The following is a 25,653-nucleotide window of genomic DNA, read 5'->3' as shown; positions in this document are numbered from 1 at the left end:
TAGTACTAGTCTACAAAGCCCTAAACAACTTGGGACCAGGATACTTGCGAGAGCGCTTCCTTCTTTACCAACCTGCCCAGTCACTGAGGTCATCAGAGGGCATGTTCCTGGTGGTTCCACATGGACCCATGGCCTGGTTGGAGTCCACCAGGAAAACAGCCTTCAGTGTGGTGGCCCCCTTCCTGTGGAATTCCCTGCCTTTGGAGGTCAGGCAGGCACCAACACCGTGTTCCTTCTGGCACTTTCTGAAGATGCTGTTATTTCAAGAGGCCTTCCTTGCGTGACCAGCCGCAGTTTATTAAATTTGACCTTATTGGGATTTGTCTTTTAAAAAAATGTTTTAACTCTTTTAACCTGCTGCTTTATTCTTTTACCTTGTGGTTCACCGTGCCGAAATCTTCTGATGTGGAGCAGTGTATAAATATAATGAATGAATGAATGAATGAATGAGGGAGGGAGGGAGGGAGGGAGGGAGGGAGGGAGGGAGGGAGGTTTTATTTTGCACCAATGTGGCATTTAAAAGCAGCATCCAGAGACCCAAGGGCAGGCTGATAGGGCAACCACCAAACCTGTGGGTGCAGGGGGGACCTGAACGGCCATTAACTGTCTGGGCCGCATTCCCCTTATCTGGCAAGTCCTCTTCACAACACCATATCTCCCTCTATCCATCACTAGAATGATTGCCCACCCCCCCGGTTCCCCCAGTTGGCCCAATATCTTCCCTCCCAGACACATATTCAGGCCACCAGAAAGCCAGGCAGAGGAATAGGGTCCAGGTCCTGCAGGGCTCACAGCTAGATGTTCTCTGGCACCTCCAGCAGCAGGCGCAGCCTTTATAGCTGGAGTAAGGTTGGGGCTTTGCCCTCCCAAAAAGACATATAGGTAGGTGTCGTTTTGAGATACTGAATGAACTATAAAATAATTTTCAATGTAAACTGCCATTTATTGCTAGTTGGAAAGCCCATATGTAATATTTTCTTATTCATTCCCTATTACAGTGATGTAGTAGAACCAAAATAGGCTCAAAAAAAAGAAAGAAACCAGTATTCTCCTTTAACTTGTAGCTCCATCAACTAAACTTTGCCCTCAGCAATATCAGTTAAAACTTGCAACGTTAAAATACATAAGTACTTGTGTATTATTTGAGTCTTGCCATTATAAAAATAGAAAGCATAAATAGTGTATGAAAATTATTTACAACTATGTATGTACAACTTCGTCAAATATCACAAAAGAGAAGTGTGTCACGTTAGTTCTTTCTGGGTTATTTTAACTGTGGTGAGATAAACACAGGTATTATCATTGATTTTGGACATCAGGAAGTAAAGGAATGGATCAAGACAACTGTTCAAACTGCTTAGACATAAAGCAATAAGATAAAAAAAATACAGACTGTCTTTAGAATTATAGTAGTAATTCACATGATGAGCAATCAATATGACATTGCTGGGTGTATAGCAAATAGCAAAAATGCTAAGGATAAGGAGACAGACTTTGATGTACCAGAGCCACTTCTGATTGTAAGCTTTGAGTGTTTGAATAATTGAAACGTAACAAAAAATAACAATACAAAGAGGAATCACGAATCCAAATACTGCCAGAGAGATGAAGTAATAGTGTTGGAAGGGTGGCAATGTTCCACAGCTGTTATGTACATCGTGGCAGGTATAGATACCTAGTTGCTTTAGCTGGTAGGTTTGCTTCATTATGACCAGAGGCAACATGTATAAGAAAACAATTGTCCATACTATCCCACAGGCTAACGTTGCTAAGTGTCGCTTAGGCAGATTCCTGTAAGTAAATGGATGAACAATGGCTACGTAACGGCTGATGCTGATGCAGGTGAGAAGTAGTGTGGAACAATACATGTTGCCATAGAAGATGGCAGTCATGATACGGCACATTGCTTCTCCAAATATCCAGTTGTTGCCACTGAGGTGGTATATAATTTTGAATGGCAGCATAAGACAGAAGAGAAAATCTGAAATGGCCAAGTTTGTGTAGAATATGGCAGTGCGGACTGATCTGATTCTGAAAAAAAGCATCCATAGAATGATGGCATTCGATGGTACTCCTATTAAAACGACAGCTATGTATACAGCTGGTATCAGTTTCATGCTCAGGGAACTGGTAAGGTACTCCATCGTGGTGTTGTTCACTTTCAGTTCTGAGACATTGGATGTCTCTGCAGAGCACTTATTTTCTTCATTGTGACCGGTGTTTTTCCTTCCTTCTATGGCAGAAGAAGGTATCTCCTCATATGTACCTTGTGGACTGCCATGGAAAGTCCTAATAGGGTGCAATTGATCATCTCGACAGGCCAGGCTGCTGTTGTCACATTTGTGATCTAAAAGTTGAAAAGAAAAATAGTTGTAGAAATTTAGATTTGAAAACAGAAAAGGATGTCATTACTGAATTTGAAAAGAATAGTGATTCCCTGAATATGCTGTTTGTAATGGGGTTTCCCCACTGCAAATAGTGATGGGTTTGACACACATAATAAGTTGGATCTTTTAAAGAAAGGAAAAAAGGACCTTGGGTATCAACTGGGGAAGCCAAGATCCCTTCAGCCATGTGATAATTTTTTATTGAAAAAGGTTTCACCTGCAAAATTGGTTTTTGTGGTCTATATGTGCTTGTTACTAACTTAAGCTGCAAGTACCACTGAGCTACGTTACTCCCTAGAAAGTATGGTTAGGATTGCAACCTTAAACTGTTTGAGTGTCCTTTAATATGAGGACAGGCAGGTTTCACTCTCTTTCCTCTAATCCAGACTTCCCAGCCTGGTACCCTCCAGATATGTTAGACTACAGCTCACAGCACAGTCATGCTGGCTGGGGGATGCTGGGAGTTGTCGTCTAACACATCTGGAGAGTACGTGGTTGGGTAAGGATGCTCTAGCAATTGTGAACCCCCACGTCACATCTTTTTTTATACTACATAGGCAAGGGGGTTCACATCACATCTTCCTTTAGTTTGGTAGGGGTTTTCTGATCAAATCAGGAACAAGTTGACAAGTGTCTGTCTCAGTCAGTACTAGTTCAAGTAATGTTCCCCCGCAGCTCAAGGTGACATGCATGGTTCTCCCCCCCACACCCCAATATTAGCCTCACAGCTAATTCCCACTCAGCCATAAAGCTCACTGAGTCCCTTGAGACTGAGAACAAATGACTGGCCCAAGGACTCTCAGTGAGCTTCATGGCTGAGTGGGAATTTGAACCTGGTTCTCCCCACTCCTAGTCTGATTCTCTAAACAGCATGGGAGGAAGTGTTTGTAGATAGTAAAAGCTATCAACAAGTGGTGACAAAATAAGGACATATTCATTCACAAAAATTTAGAACTTTTCAAACATACCTAAAGAATAATAAAATAGCACCGTACCCATTCCTCTTAATTCCTTCTAGAGAGCAAATAGGAATTCAATTTCTGTCTTAAGGGATACGAAGCAGTAATTTATGTTTTACAGGAAAAAAGCTTGTTCTGTCTAGCTTGGCAGAAGTTTTCACTACCTGTATTTAGTCCTTTCTGCATGAACACCCATTAGTGTTGCTATACCTTCATGCTGACCTTCATGCTGACTTGAACATCTCTAGTGATACACTGTCTGTTGAGGTGTCCAGTGCATTGTCTTACCCTGTTCTGTGGGATCTATTTCAGGTTTTGGAGCCTAAGGATGTGGACAAGTCGCTTGCATGTGTACGACATGCTCTCCCAACCCTTGCCTTTCATGGCTTATTCAGGCTAGCCATAGGGTACTGACCAGGTAGATTGGGGGAGTGATGAAGGAGACGGCAGTGTGACCACTCCTGAAAAAACCCTCCCTGTATCCAGAGATCTATTTCAACTATCATCTGGTCACAAGCATCCCATTCCTGAGTAAGGTGCTTGAGAGAGTGGTGACATCTCAGCTGCAGGTTCTCTTGAATGAAATTGATTATCTGTATCCATTCCAGTCTGGATTCAGGCCCTGATTTGGGATGGATGGCCTTGGTTTCCCTGATGGATGACCTTTGGGAGAGGGACAGGAAGAGTGCGATCCTGTTATTTCTTCTTGATCTGTCAAGTTAGCCATGGTGTCCTCCTGGACCACCTCCATGAGTTGGGAGTTGGAGGCACTGTTCTACAGTGGTTCAACTTGTACTTGCAGGGTCAGTTCCAGAGAATAGCATTGGGTGACTGCATCTCTGCCTTATGGCAGCTGAACTGTGGAGGGCCAAATGGCACCATCTTGTCACCAATCTTATTTAATATCTACATGAAGCCACTGGGAGCGGTCATCAGAGATTTGGGGCAAGGTGTCACCAGTATGCTGATGACACCCAGCTCTATTATTTTGTGACATCTGAATCAGGAGAGGCTATGCATGTTTTGAACTGGTGCCTGGATGCAGTTATGTTTTGGATGACAGCTAATAAACTGAAGGTGAATTCCAATAAGACAGAGACCCTATGGGTTGGCAGTTCCCAGGTCCGGGAATTGGGCTGTTTGCCTGTTCTGGATGGGGTTGTATTCTCTCTGAAGGAGCAAGTATGTAGTTTGGGGGAGCTCCTGTATCCATTTTTGAAACTGGAGCCCAGGTGGCCCCGGAGGCCCATTGCCAACTTCGGTTGATATGCCAATTATGCCCATTCCTGGATAGGGATAGCCTAGCCACAGTGATTCGTGCACTGGTAACCTCATGACAGACTACTGTAATGTGCTCTATGTGGGGGCTGCCCTTGTGCCTGGGTCGGAAGTTGCAGCTAGTACAGAATAGAGCAGATAGGGTGCTCAGTGGGACACCCAGCTATGCTGACATAAAATATGTGTTGAAAGAACTGCACGGGCTGCCTTTTAGCTACCGAGCTGAGTTCAAGATTATCTTATTGTCATACAAAGCCCTAAACAACTTGGGACCAGGATATCTAGCAGACAGCCTTCCCTTATATATACCAGCCGACCTTTAAGATCGTCAGAGGAGGCCTTGCTAGTAATTCAGAAATTAACAGAATGTCGCCACATAACACCTCGACAGTGGGCCTTTGAAAAACCCTCCCCTGTGCAGTTCAGGAGGCAGAAAATGTGGCATGTTTCAAACACCTCCTGAAAATGCATTTGTTCACTCAGGCTTTCCCTAAAAAGGTAAAGGTGTCCCCAACCAGTCGTGTCCGACTCTAGGGTGCGGTGCTCATCCCCGTTTCTAAGCCGAAACTTAGTCCGAAGACGCTTCCGTGGTCATGTGGCCGGCATGACTGAACACCGAGGTGCACGGAACGCTGTTACCTTTCCCGCCGAGGCGGTACCTATTTATCTACTTGCAATTTCTTGCTTTCGAACTGCTAGGTTGGCAGGAGCTGGGACTGAAGACGGGAGCTCACTCTGTCACGCAGCACTCGGGTCTCGAACTGCTGACCTGCTGACCTTCCAGTCTGCAGTTCAGCGTCTTAACCACTAAGCCACCGCGGCCCCTTAAGGGTTTCCCTAGCTTGTATTTAAAGTAATCACACCGCTCCATCTTACTGCTCCTTGTGTTGCTTTTATTGTAATTGGAATTGTTTGCAATATTGTATTTTAAATGTGATTTTCATATTTATATGTGAACTGCTGAGAGCTTTTATTATATTTAGCAGTAAATAAACAAACAAACGGGTTGAGGAACAGCAATTGGCTGAAAGAAGAGTTAAAACTCTTCTTCCACATGACACTTAATATTGTGTTATATTCCCCATAACCATCTCTCAGCTACTATTCTCATAGCAAAAGCAAACATGGGCAGTATGCTACTGATTGCAACCTTATAGCTGAAATCATAAGTCTTTTTCCATTCTAGACAGTGTATTTAGGACAGCAGCCTACAGTTAGCAAAAATTTCTGCACTTGGTATGGCTTAGGGCAGCTTCTGCTTCTCTTAACCATTGGCATTACTGAATTTGATCTTTTAGGCTGCAGTCCTATCCCCAGATTCCTGGCAGTAAGCTCTATTGCACTCAGTAGGACTTACCTCTGAGTAGGTATGTATATGATTGCACTGGCAATTATTCATTCCCCTCTAACCACTGTTTCTTTCAAACAGTAGCACTAAATCTGTCCTTATAATCAGCCTGTTAGACCCAAATCCCAACAGCCAGCACTTTGCAGGAATTAAATAGGTCCACAGAAGAACAGAGCCTTGTAAGGGCATTACTGAGCCCTTTAAGTATTCATTTGCTCAACTAGTTTTCTCTTTGCAATCATAGCAATCTCACCATTTGCTCAGTTATTTTTGTTTTAAATGTGTCTATGGTGCACTTGCAAAATGAAATGAGATTGGATTTTTAAAAACCCTATGGGCTGTTAAAAATATTGGAAGGATCTGTGTTGCAGGACATGTAAGGGCAACACAATGCATGACAACCAATGCTGAAAGGTAGCTATCACCAACAATGTCACCACCTGCTTCACAGATCTCTCCTACCACCAGTTTTATCAGAAGTGCTTTGCCAGTCAATGCTGGGCAGGCTTGTACTGCAGTTTGTGTTTAGAGTTGGAAAACCCACCCCAAGTCAAGTCTTTAAAGACTCAAGGCACATAAACAAAAAACCACTAGAGTGCAGTAGCTTGGCAGTTTTCTGGATTCTCTGTAATAACTGATAAATGAATTACATCCATTTCAAAGAAAACAGTTAATGTAGAAGCAGCCTGTGATGGTAGTTATATTTGAATAATTTCTTTAAGGCGCAATCCTATGCATGTTTAGACAGAAAAAAATCCTGCAATTCTCAGCATCCTTCCAGCCAGCTGTGCTGGGGTTTGTAGGACTTTTTTTTCTGTCTAACCATGTGTAGGATTGTGCCCTTATTGACACAAGGGCAGCGCTGGAAACAGTCTGCTGTTGAGCTGGGTATTTTTAGTCTGGAGAAGAGACAGTTAAGGGGAGACATGATAGTGGTCTTCAAATATCTGAAAGGCTGTCATGCAGAAAATGGAATAGAGTTGCCTTCTGTTGCTCCAGAGGGGAGAACCAGAACCAGTTATTTGAAATTGCAAGGAAACAGGCTTTGGCTAAAAATTAGGCAAAACTTCCTAATAGTCAGTGCTGATCAGCAGTGGAATAGATGAGGTGTTGGCTTCTCCTATGCTTAGGTGTACTTAAGTACAGGTTGGACTCCATCTGTCAGGGATGTAGCTACATCCTGCATTGCAGAGACTGCCTTGAGCAGAGGATTAGACTAGATGATCTCTGAGGTCCCTTCCAACTCTATGATTTTGAACACACCAAATAAAGTAGTAATCAAGTATTTTGTTTGCTCTCATCAGTCTCCTATATTTTGACTTAATTGTTTTTCTTTGTATAAATAGAGCTTCTGTTTGGCTTGTATTAATGCCCACACCACATTGGGAAGTAGATATATTGTTCTTATTAGCAATATAACGTGTTACAGGAATATTATGTGTTACAGGAATGCCAGATGAGTATTCTCCTAGGTACTCAAATGGGAGTTTTATACAAAAAAGAAAATACTGCTGTAAAGACAATATACTTTGTAAATATCCAAAGTACTTATGACCAAAAGTTAAGTTCCTGTAACTATTTCACATTCCTCCACTTTGTAATAGTTAAGAGAGGCAGCCAAGTGTTGCTAATGAAAAACATTACGTACTTTATCTCCATCAAGATACTATTGCTGAAAAAGAGATCTGCCTTATTTGAGATTTTGTTTAATAGTCTATGGTATATGACTTTGATTTGGTTAATCATCGTCAAAATAAAAGCAGAAAAGTACTGAGACACAACACAGATACCTTACCTTTTTGGCATAAACAGAAGGACAGAAAGAACAGCCCACTTGTCAATAAGAGCAGAGTTTTCATTGTGGCAATTATCAAATTTCAGTTTTTCAAAATGTGCATTTCTGCTTACTGAATGCTGCTTAACCACATTTTAGTGAAGAAAAGCTTGGAGCATCAGATCTGCTTACTGAACTCATCCGGTATGTACTAGTCTGGTGTAAACCAGCTATTTTGCTCTTTTTCTCATGTGGAGAAGAGTGTGACTCATCAGAATGAATGCAGAAGCAGGCGTGACAGTTTAAGCCTCTAGCAAACACAGAGAGTAACTTCCTTTTTACAAAAGTAAATTAACTCCTGATCTGCCATAAGTAGAGAGAAGAATAGTGTGTTCAATCTCTGGGGAATTATTTAGGAAATGTTTTGGCTGAAATTACACAAACCTGATTTAGCTGTTGCTGTGTGTATGCCTAATTTGGGATTTTAAAAAACCATAGTGATCTACAGATATATTTTAAAAAAAGGAATCTTCACATAATCTAGTAAGATCAAGGGTACAAACGTTACTTTTCATAAAATTTTATAACTTTGGGGGGAAGGAAGTACATAGTCACAAAAGCCTTAAAGGCAGTCTTGTAGCACCTTTTGATAACTAGCACATTGAGACATGTTTTTAATGCACGAAACAAGAACTTACTCCATCGTGCACATCTGATCCAAGTTTTATACAGGCCCTAAGATTAAACAATTAAAATAAGGTGCAGGCAGTCTGGGAGAAACTTGTGTGTCTGCTTCAACTGACTTAGGACTGGCACAAATATAACACTGCCAGTTGCTTAATTGGGAAGAGGCAGGAGCATTGTGAACTTTTCTCCCTGCACCCCTTCCATTCATGAGTTAAAAACCCTGCCACAAGCCACTCTTTAAAAAAAAATTTTTTTTTAGTAAGAGTTATAGTGCAATCCTGTATGTGTCTACTCAGGAGCAAGACCTATTGAGTTCAATGGAGCTTACTCCCAGATAAGTGAATATAGGATTGCAGCTTTAATATTTTTGAAGGATTTAAAAAAAAATAGTAATATGACATAAACATAGACAGGAAGCACAACAAAAACAAATAAGTGGAAGCAGACTGCAGCATCATGATCTTCACTTCATTCCTAAAAAAAGCCATGCAAAAAAATTAATGAACAAAGTTGCTTATTGCTTATTAAGTAACTTATTCCTGAACAAAAAGGAATAAGAGACTGAGAGTTCAAACCTTGAAAAGCCTTTCACACAGCCAAGATAATTATATGGTAGTTTTCACATGATGGATATAGTCATATGAAACAGCACTTGGCCACCAGTGTAAACTTCAGTCCAGATTGACAAGACTTCCTGCATTAACCTAAGATTTGGAACAAGGATTTGAAGCTAGTTTCAAATCCTGGTCTAAGTTGGAACTCTGGTCAGTTTACCCATATTAATGTTATCTCTGATGTAACACTTTATAACCAGTAAAGTCAGTGGTGATAACTTCTGTGTGAGCTGTTCTGTACATTACGCAGATTGTGGTGGTAGAACAACTAAAGGTGGGAAGTAACGATTTGAATGCTCCCTGTGTAAAAGCTTCATCCAGACTAGCACATCAGATCTAAAGCTATATGGAAACCTTTCTCTCTGATGTGCTACATCCACAACCTTTTTGTGTATAGGAACGTTTGAAAAATCTGACATTTCCCCACCACTTGTATTCTTAAGTGGCCACTCCAGAATTCTGTACATCATTCTGTATAATGTATACCATTTCTAATTCATGTTCTTTAAACTGTTAAGAAGCCATTGTTACTTAAATAGTTACACAATACATTTTTACTACATTTTCTTCCATGGCAGTGTTTATGCATCTAATCCCATAGGCCAGCCTTCTCCAGTCTGGTGGACTTCAACTTCCATCAGTCTCAACCAGCATAGTCAATTATCAGGAATTCTTGGAGTTGTTATCTAAAACATTTGGAGGTCATCAGGTTGGGGAAAGCTGTCCTAGATGTATACATATAGAAAACCTCTATCAATTGAAAATGTATAGGGAAAGATGTCATAGCAGATTACTAGATTACTGCCAGCTCTAGGGAATTATTATTTAGGAAATGTTATGGCTGAAATTACACAAACCTGACTTATTTATTTATTTATTTATTTATTTATTTCTATACCGCCCAATAGCCGAAGCTCTTGCTGTGTGTATTGCTGTGTGAATGCCTAATTTGGGATAAAAACCCATACAGTGATCTACAGATATATTAAAAAATTGAAAAAGCTTAGGGAAAGATGTCATAGCAGGTTACTAGATTACTGCCAGCTCTAACTCAAATTTATTTTTCTTAAACAAAATTCCAACACTCACTCAAAGCATAAATTTTTTCTACATGTAATCTCCATTGTAAACATTTGAAAAATTCTGCCTCATAGATGCCACTAAATCGGAGGAGGGTACACTTGTTCTTGGAATAATCTCTGAGAAGCCCTATATATGCGTATGCATGGGCCTCAACATGGATCACTTTGGTTTCCATAGTTTTGTACAGACTTTTTCAGTTTTGTTGGACGTGTTTCAGTTGATACAGCTCAAGGACGCTGACAAGGTGCTTGGACAGGTTTGTGCAACCACTCCTCTATTGGATCCTTGCCCCTCATGACTTATTAAAATTGGTTGGGAGGGAACAGCTGGCAGGGAGGTGATTAATACCTCTTTGTGAGAGGGCGTGGTCCTAGGCTGCCTGAAAAATTTCCTGGAGGAATGCTCCCTAGTCCTGGAAGATCTTAACAACTTTTGTTGTTGTCAGTCATTAAGTCGTTTCCGACTCTTCGTGACCCCATGGACCATAGCACGCCAGGCCTTCCTGTCCTTCGCTCTTTCCCAGAGTGTGCTCAAATTCATATTCATTGCATCGGTGATGCTATCTAGCCATCTCATCCTCTGCTGTCCCCTTCTCCTTTTGCCTTCAATCTTTCCCAGCATCAGGGTCTTTTCCAGAGAGTTTTCTCTTCGCATTAGGTGGCCAAAATATTTGAGCTTTAGCTTCAATATCTGTCCTTCCAGTGAACAGTCAGGGTTGATTTCCTTTAGGATTGACTGATTTGACCTCCTTGCAGTCCAGGGGACTCGTAAGAGTCTTCTCCAGCACCACAGTTCGAAAGCATCAGTTCTTCGGTGCTCAGCCTTTCTTATAGTCCAGCTCTCACAGCCATACGTTGCTACTGGGAAAACCATAGCTTTGATTAGATGAACCTTTGTCGGCAAGGTGATGTCTCTGCTTCTTACTATGCTGTCTAGGCCAGTGGCAAATGTCCCTTTCCTGGGCAAGGTTCTTGAGCTGCCAAACAGCTCCAGATTGAGATTATCTGGATCCATTTCAGTTAGGGTTCAGGGCAGGTTTTGGCATGGAAACAGCCTTGGTCACCCTGTATGATGTCAGGAGAGAGACAGGGGAAGTGTTACTCTGTCTCACCAAGAGCTGTTCAGCATGGAAACAGATTGCCTAGGGACGTGGTGGGTTCTCCTTCACTGGAGGTAGATGATCTCTGAGGTCCCTTACAACTCAATGATTCTATTCTTCTTCTTGATCTCTCAGTGGTTTTCAATACCATTGACCATGGTATCCTTCTGCGGTGACTGTTTGAGCTGGAAGTGGTGGTAGTGGGGATAGTTCATTGCAGTGGCTTCACTGCTGCTTGGATGTTTGGCTCCAGAAGGTGGTGCATAGGGGGTATTGTTTGGCCCTGTGGAATCTCCAGCATGGGGTTCCACAGGGCGTGGTCTTGTCCTCCATGATATTTAACATCTATATGAAACCACTGAGTGGGTTATCCAGAGTTTTGGAGTACGTAGTCATCAGTATGGTGATGAGATGCAGCCGTTTCTCCTTTTAATTTTCATCAGGTGAGACTATGGATGTGGTAGATTGGTGCTGGCCTGCAACAATGGCCTGCATGAAGGCCAATACGCTAAAATTCAATCCAGACAAGACCAAAATGCTATTAAGTGGGTGGTCCTTCTGACCGGGTAGGTGGGGCTTAGCCTGTTGTGGCTGGGGTTGCACCAAGTGCCTTCTACCAACTTCAGCTGGTGGCCCAACTATGCCCCTACCTGGACAGGGATAACCTGGTTTCAGTAGTCTATGCTGTAGTAACCTCCAAGTGAGATCTCTACAATGCGCTCTACATGGGGCTGCCTTTGAAGATGGTTCAGAAACTGCAGCTTGTTAAAAATGGGGTGGTCAAATTGATAATGTGTAGCAGAAGCCTGGACATACAACACCGATTCTGGCCCACTTGCACTGGCTGCCTATACCTTTCCAAGCCCAATTCAAGGGGCTGGTTTTAACCTAAAAAGCCTTACATGGCTCACGAGAGCAATACCTGATGGAGCACCTCTCCTACTGTGAACCTACCCATACACTACAATCAACATATAAACCCCTCCTCCAAATGCTCCTTCCAAGGGAAGTTTGGAGGATGACAGCAAAGGAGAGGTCCTTTTTGGTGGTAGCTCCCAATTGTGGAATGCTCTCCTCAGTGAGGTCCACCTAGCACCAATATCATATGAAAGGCAGGGTACAAATAAAATAAACGAATACATACATAAAATGCAAGCCCTCTCCAACTCAGTGCTATGCTATACGAGTACAATTGTGTCTGTTACGGAAATCAATATGCATTCTAATTAGAATATCTTATCAGAAGTGACTCAAATGTTTACAATCCCCCCCCCCCACAATCCTTTTGAGGTTCTAGCTTTTGCAGTTGACTTATACTGATATTTGCCTTTGCAGATTTGTAAAAATTGCAATTTGTGCAATTTGTTAATTGGCACGCCAAATTCTAATGAAAACTAGCTTTGTTTTATGTAAATGGAAAAAATGATATACCTTTTAAAAGGATGTGTTACCTCATCTTCAAAATGCAATAGAATTCCAGCTCTGTTTATATGTTTAAACTGAATAAGTATGTGTGCGTGTGTACGTGTTAAAGTTCACAGTGGTTTCTTTGAATGATGAGGCTTCTCTGTACACATGCTTCCTTTTCACTGGATATATCCTGAAATAGGTTTCTTTCATGGTCACTGACTCATCTTCCGGTGTATGTTTTATCTAATACATTCAGTGTTTTGCTCTGGCAATAAATTATAAACCCACATCTCTACTGTTAGATAAAATTATTAACATACCAAACAATTTGGGGTTTGTGGCAGGTTCAGATACAGTGCTAGAAATAGAAAAGTTGATGTTAACCTCCAGTTCCTGGCTTCAAGAGCAAAGTGCACATACCTCAGACTTCCATGTACTGATGCTATCCAGACTAGTGTGCCTCACATAAGCAGAGAGCACACTTAGGTCCCTGCAGAACACATAGTGCACTGTTACTCAGAATAGTTCAAGATAAGCTGAACTGAGTATGTGTATGTGTCCTGGAGAAAATCCTAAAATTTAAGTTATCCTTGCCTTTAGTCCCATCCAGGTCCGTAACTTTCAGAAGTCCCAACCCCATTCTTAATCACAATCTTTCAGAATGGCTTGGTAACCATGGATGCTTTGAACTGACTGAATTAAGACTTGATAAACTATTTTAACGTGTAGTGCATCTTTCTGTCTTCTGATCCAGGAATCTCATGATGATTCATCACTCCTTTGGCTAGGTGAGATACAGAAAGGAATTGATGATGCTAACAGAAATTTGGAAGATGCATCAAAATGTAAGCACTCATCTGAATCATTACATTGGACTTTTTATCTTTATTTTACAATCGAAAATTCAATTTCACTTGACCATTCTGTCTTGTGAAGACAAACTGTCATGATAGCTTGATGGAGTGAAGGGGTTTTCAAGTACAAAGCTTTCTTAGTGCCTGGCAGCAGAGGCAAGCATATCAAATCATTGCACAACTTCCCTTCATGTGACTTTGTCCTCAGTGACCCAAATATTTACTCATTTCCTACCTTAGTAATACAGAATTATGGATGGATCTTCAAGCTAACAGCAGTTCCTACTGATGATTCAGCACAAGGGACTAAAGAGAAGTCAAGTGGGGCTTTCAGGTCCAGAGAATATGTCTGATCAATGGGGAACTGAACAAAAGCAAAAGTTTTGTTGGTGGATGCCAATTTATTTATATTTTTACTGCATTTTATCCTGCTTTGGGGGCAATTATTGTCTCCCAAAGTGGCTCACATCAATAAAAAAAAAACAAGGCAGAGCCTGCCATCAGGTTTATAAGCCCAAATGACAAGACACATAAGGGTAGGGGAGTGGAGAGGAAGGAAAGAGGACAGAGATCAGTTTCCGGAGGCCAGAACAAAGGGATGGGCCATAAGGAGGCATTTAAATGCACTTCAGGCCAGGCTGATATTCCCTTTGTTGTTCCTGCTTGAGTAGCATTTGGTGGTTCTTGTTCCTTTGGCCAATAGATGGGCCAGAGTGTTCTTTCCTCCCCACCTCTGCAGGGCAACTTTCAGTTGGAGCTGAATGTTCTTTCTAGCAGGGATGGGGAAGTGAGCTCCCTTCAACTGCTCCTTCTCTGGCCGATGGATGGCCCAGATTGGTTTCCCCCTTGGCTTACTGTTATTTCTGGGAAACAGGAGGTGCAGCCCCCTAGGCCCTAGGTCCCCTGGCAGATGGCAGAAGTCAGAGCGTGCTTTCCTTCTGCTCTCCAGTTCCAAGATAACAAAATTATTGAAGAGATCTGGGAACCACTGGGCCTTCCAGTGAGGCTGACATGCTGAAGGATGTCACAGACACTGTCTTAAAGGGCAAATAGTTTCTTTAGGTTAAACAAATCTGTGCAGCATAGGAGTACGTATTATATTCAGTGTTGATGCCATTGACTTCATTTGAACTACTCTGGAGTAAATTGCTGGAGGACTGTATCTTTTATTTGTAAATTGGATTGTTTCGTTGTCTGAGGTCATACAGATAGATTTGATATGGCAGATTGCAGACTACATAGAGCGTAAAACACAGGCCTCTGCATGTAATGTGATCTATGTTCCCTGTCCATAAATATTTTAATAACAAAGTAATGGGAGGAGCAGTCAAAACAGAGACTAGCATCCTGATTTTTGTAATAAAACTAGATGATCATTCACTTGATTTAGACGTTTTATTCCCCATATCAACAACTAGGCATGGATACTTTGAAGAGAAAAATAAGGGTGTGACAATATTGCATATACAGCAACCCTTTTAACTGTATGACTAACAGTTTTGAAATACCAAGTTTAACCGAGTTTTTTTGTCTGCAGGATTGTTAGCAAATATTTATTAGTTGGGCTGATAAGCTATTCACAGAGACAAATAAGAGTTTTTTCAGAACAAAATATTGCAAAGTACTATACAATTGTTAAACAAGTTGTAAAGGAACTCTAAAGTAGATTTTTTGTGTTTTTGTGTCAAATAATATGCATATTGTAGTGCTGGTGTTAGTTTGGGCCAATCCTGCATTCTTACTTAGTTTGTACTCTAATGGCTTCTTAGTTGAAGCTTATTATAGCAAGTTAGACATAATGGTGGTGACAGATCCATTTTGTTTAACTCAGGTCTGCCATGATCATGTAGAAACAGGAAAGATGGAGTCCACTTTAGGAAGCAAACTGGGCATGCAAGTGAGAGGAGTTGAACCTTTCTGCCCACACCTTGGCTCCCTGCAGGTCATCTCCCCAAGCACTTTCCCTTCAGCTAGGCTTACTTCCAGTATTGTAGCCCAGGTAGGAAGAAAAGTGCTTCTAAAGAAGAGCTGTGTGTAAGAAGATTCAGCTTCTCCTACTTACATGCCCCTTTGGTTAAATTGAATCCCTAACTGTCACCCCTTTCTACATGGCAGTGGCAGATTTTGATTTGGTCATAGTTTGAGTCCTCAGCCTCTCTGCTAATGCTGTTTGAAGGCTCTTGCCAAGCTCGGTCAGCTGAACTCAGCAAATTCAGAGTTCATGGTTTCCTCAAAGAGTGACACCAGTTCCCATTCTTAAATTCAGCATTTAATAACACACACACACACCCATACATTCATACAAAGCTACAGAGAATGAAGTATTAATGGGCATAAACTACTGAAGGGGATAGAGGGAATATTGTTGTTTAATTTGGGATGAGACTGAAAGAACTGGGCATGTTTAGCCTTGAGAAGAGAAGACTCAGGGGAGATAGGATAGCGCTCTTCAAGTACTTGAAAGGTTGCCAAAGAGAAGAAGGCCAGGATCTCTTCTCGAACATCCCAGAGTGCAGGACACGGAATCATGGGCTCAAGTTACAGGAAGCCAGAGTCCGGCTGAACATCAGGAAAAACTTCCTGACTGTTAGAGCAGTACGACAATGGAACCAATTACCTAGGGAGGTGGTGGGCTCTCCCACACTGGAGGCGTTCAAGCCGAGGCTGGACAGCCATCTGTCAGGGATGCTCTGACTTGGATTCCTGCACTGAGCAGGGGGTTAGACTCGATGGCCTTGTAGGCCCCTTCCAACCCCACTATTCTATGATTCTAATTTAGGCTCTGCTTCCCAAACTGAAAACTCTGATGATCTGCATCTTTAGTTTTTGGAAGTAAAATACCAAAAACCACTTGTTGCATTCCAGAACCTTGTGTTTCAACCCTCAGTGCTGAACCAGCTAATCCTTCCTGTTCTGTGTCAGAGTTTGGCATGCCACCATATCCCTTTCTACTTTCTAAACAATATTCTGCTTCTATTGTCACTAAGGGCTAATGTAGGATTTTAAAACAAGGCCTAGGATGAGATGTAATTCAAAGGGAAAAAATGCAGCTGCTGTTCATAGGCAGGAATTCTTTCTACATTGTGTATATACCCATGTACACACACATGCACACCTGCCTTGGGAGTGAGATTTCTTGATCATGACTGAAGGCATTCAAAATAATAGTGAGTGCAACAAGCAAGGGTGTTCTCATTAGCACTACTTTGTTGTAGGTTTCTTACTTGGGACACATTAATCTCTGGCAGTAATAAGGTGCAACCATTTTAATGCATTCTAACAAGGGCATTTATTTGAGGATTATAATCGGGGCATCGTTAGGAGAGGGTCACCTGCGCATGGCCCCAGATCTTTTTGAGCTGTGCCCCGGATTGTTTCAGCTGTCCTAATTGCCTTTTTTTTTTTTTTACATTTCCCCATTGACTGGCATTGGAAAACAGAAATGGCCATAACATTTTTAGTTTGCATGATAAATACATGAAATTTGGAGACCACGTAGCACCCATGGAACTGATTGAACCTGCCCAATTCCAGGCAGTTAGGTCGAGTGATGTTTGTGCTAGTCACAGGTAAAGTTTGCTATTTTCAAGAAAATCTGTCAAAGCAAAAAGCTATAATTTTTTTGTCTTCCACATAAGTACATGGAAATTGAGAACCTGAAAGCCCCCATGGAACTGATTGAACCTGCGAAAGTTCAGACTGTTAGGTCCAATGGCTTTTGTGCTAGCCACAGGTAAAATTTGCTTTTTTCAAGAAAATCTTTCAAAGTAAAGAGCAGTATATTTTTGTGCTTCCAAATACATGCATGAAATTTGGGGACCTGGCAGCCCCTATGGAACTGACTGAACCTGCCAAATTTCAGACAGTTAGGTCCAGTGGCTTTTGTGCTAGGCATGCATACATTTTCCTTTTCTCAGAGACTAAAACAAAAAGTAAAAAACTGTCAAGCCACACGAGATTAGAGATTCCAATCAGAAGGTGTTTAAGGTGACCATTAGGAGGTCACTATCACTAATCCCTTATAGGTGTTTTTTTTTTTTGAGGTGCAAAAAACCTCCCTCCCCTTACTTTTCTGTTCTTACATGCCCATTGTTGGGAGCTTGCCCGCAATGAAATTTTGAAGAGGGAGAAGGAAGGGAAGAAAGAGCTCCACATGAAATACTGGCATTTCACACAGCATCTCATTTTACTGCCCCAAACTGGAACCTTTGGATTCTGCAGAAGTTTAGTAGCTTCAGTACAGCAAAGGATCCAGTCAGCTTCCACAAACTTCTTTCTCCCCCTCCACTTTAATTTCTCCGAAATAGCTGTAGGACTCAAATTATTTCAAAAGGAAGATTAGGACTATGTGGCTTCATGATCAAGGAACTGCGGAGGCTTTTAAATAGGTTCTACAGTTTAAAAAAAAAAAAAGCTAGAAAAAGCCCTCAGCCACCTCACCTCCACAGCCTTCTAAATTCCTCTGAAGTACTACCTCTCTGAAAGGAGCCACTTGGCTTAGCGAATTCTGTCTACCACACCCCCTTTCCAATCACCATTCTTCTTTTCTTCTTCCTTCCCCTATCCTGTTCTTTCTTTCTGTTCTTTATTCCACCCAAAGCATATCTTGGGGAATTTTTAAAGAGAATTCTCTTTGGTGGGCAAGAGAAGTTCTGAACTATATTTGACTTTATACAAACAGACAAGAGGGTTGGTTTTTCTCCTTCTCACTCAGGTCTTTGAGAAAAGTGGTTGCAGAGAAACAAATGTGGGGCTGGTCTGTTTGTCATTTGCCATTATCCAGAAATAGGAAGGGCTGTAGCTCAGTGGTAGAGCACATGCTTGGTATGCAGAAGGTCCCACATTCAATCCCCAGCATCTCTAGGTAGGTCTAGGAAAGAATCCTGCATGAAACCTTGGAAAGCCGCTGCTGCCAGTCGGTGTCAACAGTACTGCGCTAGATGGACCCAGGGTCTGACTCAGTATAAGGCAGCTCCTATGAACAGAAAGCTTTAATAAAAAATAGGAGTTTGGGGTTTGAGGGGAGATAAATACTGCTCACTTATACAAGCCTATGTATACCTGCTCAGAAGCCCCATTATGTTTAATGAGGTTTACCTTCAAAAATGTGCATAAGATTCCAGCACGAGTTACTTTTGCAGGGAGGTTTGCACCCTGATGTTCTGCAAGTTTACTCAGAAATAAGTCCTGAGTTGTGAGCATGGTACTGTAGGCTTAATACAGTGCCTACCCAATTCCGTCTAATGAATTGACTACCCTTTCATCTCAGTGCTATGCATGTTTTGTCATTTATGTTTGTTTGGGTTTCCCTCAGTGGTGAGGGAAAGGCACTTAGTACTTGCTCAGGATTTCTCCATAACTTAACCCTAGTTTTGAAAACAGACTCATTAGCTGAATGAGAGCTTGTGCATAACAAGGAGGAGGTAGAGAGGAGTTGCATAAAACAAGAGATCTGTTTTTATGAAGAGTTGCTGGAGGATGGAAGGATGAGGAGGGATGGTTGCATGGAGGGGAATAGAATTGGTAGGAGGAGAATGTAAGTGCTCAGTGGTGAAAGAAAAGCATTCTGCATATGCTCAGAGGCACTCTCTGTTTAAGAACATAAGAAGAGCCATGCTGCATCAGACTAAGGTCCATCTAGTCCAGCATTAAGTTCACACAGTGGCCAACCAGATTCCCACAAGCAGGACATGAGTGCAATAGCACCTTCACACCCATGTTCCCTTGCTGCTAACATTGGTGAAATGTAAATACATTCTAGTAATTCTAAATTTGCATGCATGTATATCCTTCAGGAACTTTTCAGGTTTCTTGCCTGAGGGACACCTCTAATGACCTGTGCATTTTCATACAAACTTACCCAAAAACTATTGGGGAAGGAGTGAAGGGAAGGGAAAGCAAATCATTCCCACCCCCAAATTGGATAACTCCCTTTTCACATGAACTGCTGCACCTATCCTTCTGAAACTTTGCTGGTTTCTTACTTAGGGACAACTCTAGGCTGTCTGTATTTTTCAGAACAATGGTCCACAAGGAAAATAGGGAGATAAGTATGCCCTCTTTTGGAGACCTCAAAATGTCAAGGCCACTCTTGCACAAAAACTCTTGTGGCTATCATTCTGAAATTTGGCAGACATGATCTCCTCTGATGGGGCAATGAATCCTAATTTTTTAATCCAATTCTTCCAAGTAATAAAAATGTTATTGGCAGTTCCCTTTAAAAGAAAATCAAAATATAAACTCTGCACCTGTTTTTCTGACATTGGACAAGTGTAATCCCCTTCTAGGGGGCTACTATGCCTGAAATTATCATCCAGTTCTGACCAAGAGAAAAAAAGTTACATTTTTTTTCTAATTTCCCATGGTAGTTAACAGGAAGCATAAAGACTCATTTGTCCAAACCTTGTCTCAGGTTTGGTGCTGAGCTGAAGTGGCCTGACTACAAATTGGCTAGAGCAGAAGTGGGATGTTTTCCAAAACCTTCAATCAGGGTCTGAGTTGAAGTGTGTGTGGGGGGTGTCAGTGCACACTTTGTATATATGTATGTAATCTATATACACATGCAAGAACACCACATGCACACGTCACACACACACACACACACACATACACTAGAGGTGCAGTTAGACTCGGATATGTGATTGATAGATAGATAGATAGATAGATAGATAGATAGATAGATAGATGATAGATAGATAGATAGATAGATAGATAGATAGATAGATATGCAAACTTATGTTATGGGCCTGTGCCCTGGGTCTTTTAAGAACCTAGCAATAGTCCTGATTATAATTAAAATGTTTTCTAGTTTTGTCATAACTATTCAGTTTGATATATATTATTCATCGCGGTGAATCCCATCCTTCAGTTTTGGGCTTGTTCAGTTTGTTTGCAGTTTCTTGACACCACTTGATTTTTAATGCATGTAGAGAAAATAAAGCTTGTCTTTTGATTAATTTTGCTATATTGAATCACTTTTTAAAAAACTGTTTGGACTATATTCCTCTCCCTCATATGAAAATTATGATGGTACAGTGGATAAAGAGATTGCCTTGGAACTGGAGAGTTTGGTGTTCATGCCCCCCATCTTTGCCACATAGAGGCCCTAAATTCCCCAAGTGTAAATGGGAACAGTACAGACCTGCCTCATACATTTGTTGTGAGGGTGAATGCAGTAAAGCTTGTAATGCACTTGGCAAGTTAAAACACCACTTTGGGGCTTAGCGCTCTTGAAAAATGTAGCCAAACTATTTGGTATGGAATTGCCAACTTGAATAAAAACATGATCACTGTGCACAATGGAGGTTGTTAATTCTTACTATTCCTGTATGTCAAACCCCTATACCTTGATAGTCAAAAGACTGCAGCTTGACCTGCTGTTCTTGTCCTGGAAGGAGAGACATGAACTTTGAAACAAAGTACTTATCTCTATTCGAGTAGAACTTTGCTCCCAACTCTGGAAGCCAAATACACACCTAGCAAGTCACATTCTGGAACATACAAACTATATGTATGTTTACTTTAACTCTCAACTGTTTTATATATTACCTTGTAAAAATGACTTATTCACCAATCATCCCAAAATAAGAGAACTTTGAAGGTGGGAGGAGGTGGGTGGGTGCTGAATTTTGAACATTGCTGTTTCTTTCATCAAGAGACAGAATTAACTTGAGCCATTCTCCTCAGATTTAAAATCATGTGGTTAACCTTCTAGTAACTATATCATTTCAGATATAGGTAAGGAATGTCATGTTTGCTCCCCAGCTTAGAAAGCAGTAGAGTGGTGGAGCCAGGACTCATAGGGGTACCTGCACGTTTTCATTAGCAGGGATGCTGACATCATCGCTTCCACCCCACCCCAGGATTTCCTGCTTCCTCTGGGCTAAGTTGAAATTCTCACAGTAGCTGGGGGAATTCTCACATTTTCCCAGCAACAATATATTCCCTGTTGTAATGCAAAGCAGTTTGTGGTGGCTTGGTCTTGCATAGGCAATTAAGACCCATTAGCTTTACAAAACACCTGCTCCTAGTGGAGATGAAAACTGCTGGTTTGTTAATAAGAATCAACACAGCTGCCTGAATTTTTGGATTGCCTTGGGGGATGGCAATGGGGACTGTCATGATAAGTGGCTGTGCTTCAAAATTTATCACTATACCACTGTTAGAAAAGCATTCCTTTATTGAGAAAACTAGCACATCTGGGAGGAAGCTAGGCAAGAACAGAACCCTTCCCTTTGGCTAGTTAGCTTTCTAGAGGAAGGTTTTTTTTCCTGCCTTCAGGGTGGGTGTGGAGGAACAATTACGCCATTTCCCATATCCATTCTGATGTGAAACAGTCAAAAACAGGCTGCGTACAATGTGCTGCTTCTAAATGTGTAAGCAGACCCTAAAACGACTGTCATAGTTGCATCTAAAAAGCATTGCTCTATGCATCTGGCATATGTATCTCTCCCACTTGCTTCTGGAAACTGTAATGCATTCAAAACCAAAATTCCTAGTTGAACCAGACTTGTTTGGTGAGATTCTGAGCTCCCTGAAGCAAAGTGGGATCCCCTCTGAAGTGACCAGAACCGAAGCTTCACGTGTGATCTGGCACCTCAGAGGGCTGCAGAAATGCAAGCACAGTCTGCAAAAAAGGAAAAAAGTCACTACTTTGCTTTTGCTTTACCATACATGAAAAATGCCGGGGGAGGGGGAGAGCAGAAGTTGAATGACTGACAGGCCTACTGTCTAATCACAGGGAGTCGTTCACCAGGGAGCTCTCCACTCACTGTGCTTGTAGGGTGAGATCTGAGTCTTACAAAATCCTTTGCTCATGGCTGCTCTTTGCTCCTTTTACTATTTCTGCCTCAGCTGAGTGCAGTAACACGTTGAAGAGCTTTGCATGAAAGGCATTGTTTGTGGCTGGCTTCTGTAGTTCCTCCTTCTTGATTCCTTATCCATCCAGTTCCAACCATCTTCGTTCTGTTCCCAGTCCTTTTCTTAAATCTGTCCTTTTCCATTCCATTCATTTACCCTGAACTTTCTCAAGAAGTTAAATTTCATTGCTTCTTGCTGTTTGTTAGTCTGTCTTAGAATTCATATGATAAAGACTGTCACTTTCCTTCCCTGCTATTTCCCACCTCCTCCCCCTTTTTGTCCTTAGTTCTATAGGTTCTATTTTGAATCAAGTGTTGTGTCTCTTCCCACTCCAAAACCAAAGTTGATGGTGCCAAATGGCCGGCACTTATAGTTCTGTAATTAGGCAGGTTCTTATCAAGGGGCGGCTCTACAATGTCTGCTGTTTTCATAGCAATATTCCACCAAACAAAAGGTGGAATTTGGTGAGTGTTTACCACCCCAAAACTGTAACTATACCCCCTTGCACCACATCCTTCCACTTATCTGCCAGAAATTTGTTAGGCTTTATCCCCAGAGAAGGGGGAACTATGTTAAATGTCATCTAATTCTCCCCAAAAGCAAATGTTATAGGCACTTTCCTTCTTTAAAAGAAAACTAACATTTAAGGGAGCCTAGTACCAAAGACCCTGCACCTATTTCTATGAAATTTGACAGGCTTCATCCTCTAAGAATGGTCTACTATGCCTGCAGATTTCATTCAATTCTGTTAAAAAGTAAAAACATTGAATCTGTTTGTGAATTTCCCAAGGAAGTCAGTTGGAGACATGAAACTTCACTCATTCTGAAACTCGTTTTGGGCTCAGACCTGAGTCAAATTGAGCAGCTTCCAAATCTCTCCAAGTAGAATGAGGCTGTTTTCCAAGGTGCCAAGTCAAGGTTTGAACTGAATCTTGTGGTCCCCTGGTATAAACTCTGAAGTTTATGAACAGGTTTGTATGTTAAGTATTATCACTAAAAGCTGCCAAGTCTGTTTGACTAGAGAGAACAATGGCTCAAAGGAGCTGTGTGTACAACATGGGAAAACGGTGCCTTTCTTGACTAATTTCCCACTTTTTCTTAAAAACTACTGTGCCCAGCTTTGAACAGGATCACTGCCTTGTTGTGGCGAAGGGGCTTGCGTAACTCAGTGAAGCCATAAGCTATGCCGTGCAGGGCCACCCAAGATGGACAGGTCATGGCAGAGAGTTCTGACAAAATGTGGTCCACTGGAGAAGGAAATGGCAACCCACTCCAGTATTCTTGCCAAGAAAACCCCATGGAACGTATCACAAGGCTAAAAGATATGACGCCAGAAGATGAGCCCCTCAGGTCGGAAGGTGTCCAATATGCTACTGGGGAAGAGCAGAGGGTATTTCCAAGTAGCGCCTGAAAGAGTGAAGCGGCTGGGCCAAACCCGAAAGGACACTCAGCTGTGGATGTGTCTGGCGGTGAAAAGAAAATCCGATGCTGTAAAGAACAATACTGTTTAGGAACCTGGAATGTCAGATCAATGAATCAAGGTAAGCTGGAGGTGGTCAAACATGAGATGGCAAGATTGAACATCGACATCTTGGGAATCAGCGAACTAAAATGGACAGGCATGGGCGAATTTAATTCAGGTGACCATCATATCTACTATTGTGGGCAAGAATCCCTTAGAAGAAATGGAGTAGCACTCATAGTCAACAAAAGGGTGGGAAAAGCAGTACTGGGGTACAATCTTAAAAATGATAGAATGATCTCAGTACGAATCCAAGGCAAACCATTCAACATCACAGTAATTCAAGTCTATGCCCCAACCACTGAGGCCGAAGAAGCTGAGGTTGATCGGTTCTATGAAGACCTACAACACCTTCTAGAACTAACACCAAAAAAAGATGTCCTCTTCATCATAGGGGATTGGAATGCTAAAGTAGGAAGTCAAGAAATCACCGGGATAACAGGCAGGCATGGCCTTGGTGTACAAAATGAAGCAGGACAAAAGCTAATAGAGTTTTGCCAAGAGAACATGCTGATCATAGCAAACACTCTTCCAACAGCACAAGAGGCGACTCTACACATGGACGTCACCAGATGGTCAATATCGAAATCAGATTGATTATGTCCTTTGCAGCCAAAGATGGAGAAGCTCCATACAGTCAGTAAAAACAAGACCTGGAGCTGACTGTGGCTCAGATCATGAGCTGCTTCTTGCAAAATTTCGGCTTAAATTGAAGAACGTCGGGAAAACCACTAAACCGTTCAGGTATGACCTAAATCATATCCCTGATGAATATACAGTGGAGGTGAGGAATAGATTTCAGGGATTAGACCTGATAGACAGAGTGCCTGAGGAACTATGGACGGAGGTCCGTAACATTGTTCAGGAGGCAGCAACGAAATCCGTCCCAAAGAAAAAGAAATGCAAGAAAGCCAAGTGGCTGTCTGATGAGGCTTTACAAGTAGCTCACGAAAGAAGGGAAGCGAAAAGCAAGGGAGAAAGGGGAAGATATACCCAACTGAATGCAGAGTTCCAGAGAATAGCAAGGAGAGACAAGAAGGCCTTCTTAAATGAACAATGCAAAGAAATCGAGGAAAACAACAGAATGGGAAAGACTAGAGATCTCTTCAAGAAAATTGGAGATCTCAAGGGAACGTTTTGTGCAAAGACGGGCATGATAAAGGACAAAGAAGGCAGGGACCTCACAGAAGCAGATGAGATTAAGAAGAGGTGGCAAGAATACACAGAAGAACTATACAGGAAAGATCTGAATGTCCCTGATAGCCATGATAGTGCGGTCACTGAACTTGAGCCGGACATCCTAGAGAGTGAAGTCAAGTGGGCCTTAGGAAGCATTAGTAACAACAAAGCTAGTGGAGATGACAGTATTCCAGCTGAGCTATTTAAAATCCTAAAAGATGATGCTGTTAAAGTGCTGCATTCAATATGCCAACAAATCTGGAACACTCAACAGTGGCCACAAGACTGGAAAAGGTCAGTTTACATTCCAATTCCAAAGAAGGGCAACGCCAAAGAGTGTTCAAACTACCGCACAATTGCGCTCATTTCACATGCCAGCAAGGTGATGCTCAAAATCCTACAAGCTAGGCTTCAGCAGTATGCGAACCGAGAACTACCGGAAGTACAAGCTGGGTTTAGAAGAGGCAGAGGAACTAGAGATCAAATCGCCAACATTCGCTGCATCATGGAGAAAGCAAGAGAATTCCAGAAAAACGTCTCTTTCTGCTTCATTGACTACGCTAAAGCCTTTGATTGTGTGGATCACAACAAACTGTGGCA

General features: G+C 41.8%; 2 protein-coding genes across 4 annotated transcripts in view; one reads left to right on the top strand and one right to left on the bottom strand.

Moving 5' to 3' along the window:
• IQGAP2 (IQ motif containing GTPase activating protein 2) overlaps window positions 1-25,653 on the top strand; it is a 235,731-nt gene that overhangs the window by 156,098 nt on the left and 53,980 nt on the right. For all 3 annotated transcript variants that reach the window (XM_084833431.1, XM_084833430.1, XM_084833429.1), the window contains one exon: window positions 13,394-13,484. In XM_084833431.1, coding sequence (XP_084689557.1) covers window positions 13,394-13,484 — 91 coding nt within the window. The remainder of the gene's footprint in view (window positions 1-13,393; window positions 13,485-25,653) is intronic.
• Window positions 791-7,956, bottom strand: F2RL2 (coagulation factor II thrombin receptor like 2). Its single transcript, XM_084833433.1, has 2 exons — window positions 7,768-7,956; window positions 791-2,347 (listed from the first exon to the last, which is right to left on the bottom strand). The coding sequence occupies exons 1-2, from the start codon at window positions 7,829-7,831 to the stop codon at window positions 1,245-1,247; spliced, it is 1,167 nt and encodes a 388-aa protein (XP_084689559.1). The 5' UTR covers window positions 7,832-7,956; the 3' UTR covers window positions 791-1,244.

This window comes from Heloderma suspectum, chromosome 2, assembly GCF_057233095.1.
Source record: "Heloderma suspectum isolate Gila_16-S chromosome 2, 16-S_ref, whole genome shotgun sequence".
NCBI lineage: Eukaryota > Metazoa > Chordata > Lepidosauria > Squamata > Helodermatidae > Heloderma > Heloderma suspectum.
Note: the sequence above shows the minus strand (reverse complement) of the source record. Positions and strands in the feature narration are given on the sequence as shown.